This window comes from Asparagus officinalis, chromosome 7 (assembly GCF_001876935.1).
Source record: "Asparagus officinalis chromosome 7, Aspof.V1, whole genome shotgun sequence".
NCBI lineage: Eukaryota > Viridiplantae > Streptophyta > Magnoliopsida > Asparagales > Asparagaceae > Asparagus > Asparagus officinalis.
The window spans coordinates 150,747,847-150,754,503 of NC_033800.1; the positions used below are offsets into that span (position 1 = coordinate 150,747,847).

Below are 6,657 nucleotides of genomic sequence, written 5' to 3' on the forward strand. Positions count from 1 at the left end.
GGAATATTCGGGAGGGGAGGAGCTTGTGATGTCGAGATCGACCTGCAGGGCTCCAGATAGGACGGAGTCTGTGACCGCAGCCGGGGAGACCGATTACGGGGAGAAGGAACAGTCGCAGAGTCTGGCCGATTACTCCTTCTCGACCGAGAAACCGCTGGTTTCTTCCAGGCTGATAGGTCGGCGCAAGAGCTTGAAGGCCACTCCCGAAGGTAATAAATCAGCCCACCTTAATTTTCTTTTTCTCATCCTCTTCTTTCCATAAATTAAAGATTCTCAAAAGAGTTTTTAGACTTGATTAATTAATACCGAATTAATGTTTTTGCGGCGGCTGTGGGCTGTGCCGGGCGGTTGTGAGATCATCTACTGGTCGTGGTCTTTTGGGGGAACACAGGCTGTCCCTGTTATTAAATTTAGCCTCTCGAATCATTACATCAAAACTACGAGCAAGCTACGGCGTGAGTTAGCGAGAGATGGGGTGTATGTATTTTTATGTTTCTGACAGAACATGCACGACACGCTAGCTAAATTAGTTTCGACGGGCTCCGAATCAATTAAGGTGGAAGCAGTTATCTAGTTTGAGTCAAATTAAGGTGGAAGCAGTTATCTAGTTTGAGTCCACCAAAATTTACTCTCTCGGATCGTTACATCAAAACTATCAAGATTGTGAAGCTACAGAGAGAGCTAGTGAGAGTTGGGGGCTGCATAGATATTTTGATTTATGGCACCAAGTGGAGAGCGGTTATTCACCTCGTCATTCTTCATTTGAGTTTTTATATTGTTTGGTTAGGAATCATTATGAATCATAAAATAATAATATTATCATGTTTGGATTGCATGTTGCTTGTTTAGAAAGTGATAGTTTTGTGGACCCCATCATCCAAATTTGTGCATATACCTCGAAATATCTAATTTTGCAATTTACCTCATAAATCTCACTCATTTATTTAGAAAAAGAATTTAGGCTTTGCAAAATCATCTAACTCCGTTCAAGAGCACAATAGAAAATGTTAAGTTGGTATTGAAAAGAACTCGATATATTATGATCAGATTTACAGCGTATATATACGCAAATAGTAGCCCACACTATACACAAGCGGTAGCCCATACTAGGAGGTGGCTGAGGCAGCTGCGGTGGCTAGCGGCTGAGGCGGCTATAACTAGGGCGGCTATGGCTCATGATCGACTAGAGCTCATGATATTATCTAACACCCTCCCCCCCCTTTGAACTCACGGTGGATTGAATACCGAGAGTTTGGACAAGAAATAACAAAACACAAAAATGATTTGAGCATTTGTTTAGCTCCTTAGAGGGAACATATGAGAGTGTAATGTTTCTAGCAACATGCTCTTGTTGAACCACATGACAATCCACCTCAATATGTTTGGTACGTTCACGAAATACCGGATTTGTAGAAATGGAAGCACTCTGATTGTCACGATATAAAGTGATAGGAGAAGTAACAAATACATTAAGATCTCGCAGAAGAGTGCGGAGCCATTTTAGCTCAACTGTGATGTCTACCAACGCCCTGTACTCAGACTCTGTACTAGAATGAGAGATAACGGCTTGACGCTTACTACGCCAAGAGATGAGAGATGAACCCAGAAAAATATAAAAGCTAGTAGTTAAACATCGAGTATCTGCATCATCAGCCCATCCAGCATCAGAATATGTACGAAGAGACAAGGAAGAGTCTGAGGGGAAAACTAATGATTGGATTATAATGCCACAGAGATATCAAAGAACCCGAATGAGAGCTGCATAGTGAATGGAAGTCGGACTACTGACAAAATGACTTAAGATGTGTACTGCATATGTAATATCCGGATGTGTTTCTGAAAGATAAAGCAATGCTCCGACAAGTTTCCGATATCGAGTAGGCTGAGATAAATGATAGCCATCATCATGACGAAGCTTCAACTTCATTTCCATCTGTGTGGAGAGCGGAGTGGTAGCAATGGAAGGATCACTAAGAGTAGCATGCTCAAGAATGTCTGTCATATATTTTTGCTGATAGAGAAGATAGCCACGAGAGGAGGAAGCAACCTCAATACCCAAGAAGTAACGAAGGGATCCAAGATCATTCATCTCAAATTGACTCTGAAGATGTTGCTTTAAAGAAGTAATGACAAAGGAATCACTCATAGCGATTATCATGTTATCAACATAAAGTAATAGAATAATTGTACCGGATGCTGAGGACCGATAAAAGAGAGCGTAGTCAGCTAGGCTTTCAATAAAACCAATAGAAAGAAGAGATTGTCGAAAACGCTCAAACCAAGCCCGAGGAGCCTGTTTGAAACCATATATAGCACAATGAAGGCAACAAGCATGTCCTGGAGGAGCAGAAAAGCCAGGAGGTGGCTGTATGTATATTGTCTCAGACAAATTACCATTAAGAAAAGCATTTTTAACATTCATTTGATACAAAGGCTAATGTTTTGCAACTGTAACAGCAATGAGAGTGCAAATGGATGCCATTTTTACAACAGGAGCAAAAGTCTTTTTATAGTCAATACCACTCTTTTGAGAATCTCTGAGCTACAAGATGAGCTTTATACCGCTCAATAGAACCGTCAAATCGAGTCCTGACCTTATAAATTCATTTGCAGCTTACCGGTTTAACACCAAAATGCAAAGGAATAAGGTCCCAAGTATTAGTCCGACGAAAAGCCTCCAACTCTTCCGTCATTAATTGTTGCCATTCTGGATACTTAACTGCCTCAGAATATGATTTAGGTTCATGTATAGAGTGAATAGTAGCAAGAAAAGAGACAAACTTAGGAGAATATGTGCTAGTGACACATTGAACATACCGAGCAGGGGGATGATGATATCGTGGAGGATTGCGGCGAGCGGGAGGAGTCATATTGGGAGAAGCTGGCACAGATGTAGACGGGACATTAGTAGGAGGCTTGTTGCAAAGGGGATGTAGTAGACGGATGTCCAGGAGGTGTGGATAATTCAATAGCACTATCGTTCGATGCTATTGGAGTGAATGAGGGAGTCGGTTGAGCAGACAAAGGTAAAGGTGCCACAGATACAGGTATAGTAGTGGAAGGTAATAAATGGGGTTAAGTAGGCGGATGTTCAGGAGGTGTGGATGAATCAATAACACCATCGTTTGATGCCATTGAAGTGAAGGAGGGAGTAGGTTGAGCAGACAAAGGTACATGTGCCACTGATACAAGTATAATAGTGGAAGGTAATGAAAGGGGTTGAAGAAAGGAGAGATCTGAATCTGAGGTAGTATAAGGGGCTGTTTTATTGGTTTCCTAAAATCAAAGAAAAGGAAATAGGATCCCGAAAATCATTAAAAATTGATTTCCATCCATTTCTATCCTTAAAAATCACCCACATCATCTAATAATATGGTGATAACTCAGCTCATCTCATCTCCTTTCTTACTTTTAAGAGTGAACCAAACACAAGAAATGAGTCACATCATCTCATCTGATTTCATCTTTAAAAATGAGTCACATCATCCAATAATATGGTGATAACTCATCTCATCTCATTAAAATTTGATTTCCATCAATTTCCTAAAAAATCATGAAATGGGTTTCCCTAAATATGAGTCACATCATCTAATAATATAATGTCAACTCATCTCATCTCATCTCTTTTCTTAGTTTTAAGAATGAACCAAACACAAGAAAAGAACCTATTATAAAAAATAGATTTCTTATAATTGATTTTCTTGTTTTTTTAGCCAACCAAACAACCTCAAAACAATTCATGAAATTCTTCTTAAAAAATTACCCACATCATCCAATAATATTGTGATAACTCATCTTATCTCATATCCTTTTTTACTTTTAAGAAGTGAACCAAACACAAGAAAAGAACTAATTATAGAAAATATGTTTTCTTTTCTTTGATTTTTATTTTTATTTTTTTAGCCAACCAAACATCCCATAATAGGAAATATTCTAAAAAAAAGGTCACATGACGGGCAATACGAAACCTTCGAGTGGTAGGTTCATAACAATGATACCCCTTGTGAATGATGCTATAGCCAAGAAAGATATATCGTACAGTGCATGGAGATAGTTTATCTTGTTCATGAGTTAGAAGCAGGACAAAACAGACACATCCAAAAGTACAAGAAGAGAATAACGAAACTGAGATTTTAAAAGTTAAAAATATGAAGATGTGTCAACTAATACAGAAGATGGGGTAATATTAATAAGATAAACAGTAGTTAGAAGGGCTTCTGCCCAAAGATATCGAGGTACAGATGCTGATATCAGAAGAGCTCTAGTGGTGTTGAGAATGTGACGATGTTTTCTTTCAGCAACACCATTTTTGTTCATGAGTGTGTGGACAAGTTTGTTGAGAGAGAGTGCCATGTGATTTTAAAATAGATTACATTGCTGAAGAGTTATATTCACAAGCACCATCAGAGCGAAATATCTTTATACGTTTATGAAACTGGGTGTGAATTATATTTGTAAAGTCTTAATAAATATTTAAAATATCAGAACGAGTACGCATGAGTTATACCCAAGTGTAGCGAGAATAGTCATCAATAAATCTGACATATTGATAACTGGACAATGATGGTAAAGAGGAAGATCCTCAGATATTAGAATGAATCAAATCAAATGGGGTAAAGCGGTTTTATTACTGGATGAAAATGGTAAGACAATTTATTTAGCTAATCAACACCCAGAACAGTTTGATAAAGTAGAGAATTTTAAATTTCCTAATACACCAGATTCAGATAAAAATTTTAAGTGAGAACCAGAGATATGACCTAAGCGACGGTGCCACAGATCAAAAACAGAGAGCCCATGATCAATGTTGGATGGAGTGGAAAGATGTAAAGACTCCAACTCATAAAATCCATTAACTCTACGGCCTGTCCTTATTTTCTAACCAATGTGATCCTAGACAACACAAGATTTTGTATTAAATAAGATAGTGCAACCAGAATCTCCAATTTTCCCAATGGATAAAAGTTGCATAGATAATTTGGGAGTATGAAGAATAGATGATAATGTTAGATGACCGGAACTATAAGAACTTAGAGTAATATCACCTAACTGAGAGACAGCTAGGGGAGTATCATTAGTAGTATAAATGCATAATGAAAAGGGAGCAGGTGAACAATTTATAAGAATAGAGTTGTCAAAGGTCATATGATGAGATACTTCTGAGTCGAATATCCAAGGAGTAAAAGTACTAGAATGAACAGATGATGTAGTAAAATTTGAACTGGAGGCAACACCACTAAGCCTAAGATTCTTGGTTATTAATGCAGTAATCTCTGACAGCTGTTCAGAAGAGATAGGGCTAGAAGTCTGCGGTTCTTGAGGAGCTGGGCTAACATCAGCCAAAGCAGCAAATGGAGATCGAGTCTTCTCAGGTGTTAGACGAGGTGGTCTCTTACGACATTTATCAATAAGATACCCAGCTTCTTACAATAACGACAGTAGAGTTGCCGAGAGGAATCAGATGTACTATTAGAATGACCCGATAGGAAGAGAACTGCTGAGGAGTAGCTAGAACAGTATGTGATGAAGATAATGGCTGAGATGCAATAACTAGAGGGGAGAGCATCTGAAGGCGCACTTCACGGAGACTGGGGAGAGGATTGCAAATGAAGAATGTGTCCACGTAAGATTTCGAACTCATAACGAAGACGCATGACAAAGTGATATAACTGTTGACGATCACATTGTTTTTGAAATGCTATGACAAAGTCTGGAAGCCTCTCAGGAAGAGGTTCCTCCATCATCTGCAATTCCTCCCAATAGCCTGATATTAAGGAATGGAAATCTTGAATAGACCGATTACCCTGACGTGCATCCTGAAGAGCTTGGTGAAGTTGATACTCACGAGCAGCACAAGTCTGAACAAACATGCGACTGAGAGCTAGCCACTGCTCACGAGATGAAGATGCTCGTCTAAGAGAGAGCCGAATAGGAATAGCTACAGAATGCATAACATATGCCATGATCTGTTGATCTAAACGAATCCACTACGAATAAGTGGTCTGAGAATCATCAGTAGTGACTTCTGATACATAGGATGTAGATAACGAAGACAAAATAACAGTTTGGATGGACAACTAAGAGATCCGTTAATGTAACCCCATTATGCGAAAGCTCAAAGATTATACTGCATAGTGAGAGACCATGCAGTGTAATTGTCGATATTTGTGAGTTGCACATCAATGGGTGGAAAGGTGTAGAGTTCTTTCTTGTCCATGGGTCTGTAGATTTTTTTGATTTTTTTTTATTTTTTTGAAAAATTAAGAGAAGAATGGGCCTGAAGATGGGCTTTGAAGGTTGGGCCTTAGATAAATATGGCAGTCTTCCTAAACCTTTTCTCTTTCCTATCACCCAAAGTTCGGATCTTTCATAAAAATTAATTGAAACCCTAGTAAATATCTGTTTCCAAGGCCGTGATCTTGGACCTCGAAAAGGATCGTGCGGTTGATGTGATCGGTGGCTAAGGTGAGGGCGGAGCTCTGAGCGTTGAAGGCGAGGTCGATCGACGATGGAGAGAGTTGTCTGACCTTGTCGGTATGATCGACGATGATGAACAGAGCCTTGACGGGAAGAGAGAGTGGTCTTAGGCAATCAAGGGGCATAGCCTTGATAGGAAGAACATTACCGTCAATGAGGCGCAGTCTCATGGTAGCGGCG

At 39.3% G+C, this 6,657-nt stretch overlaps 1 protein-coding gene across 1 annotated transcript in view; it reads left to right on the forward strand.

The window, feature by feature from the left end:
• The window catches only part of LOC109850171, an 8,401-nt gene continuing 1,750 nt past the window's right edge, over positions 7-6,657 (forward strand). The window contains exon 1 of the mRNA XM_020420118.1: positions 7-209. Coding sequence (XP_020275707.1) covers positions 29-209 — 181 coding nt within the window. The 5' untranslated portion in view covers positions 7-28. The remainder of the gene's footprint in view (positions 210-6,657) is intronic.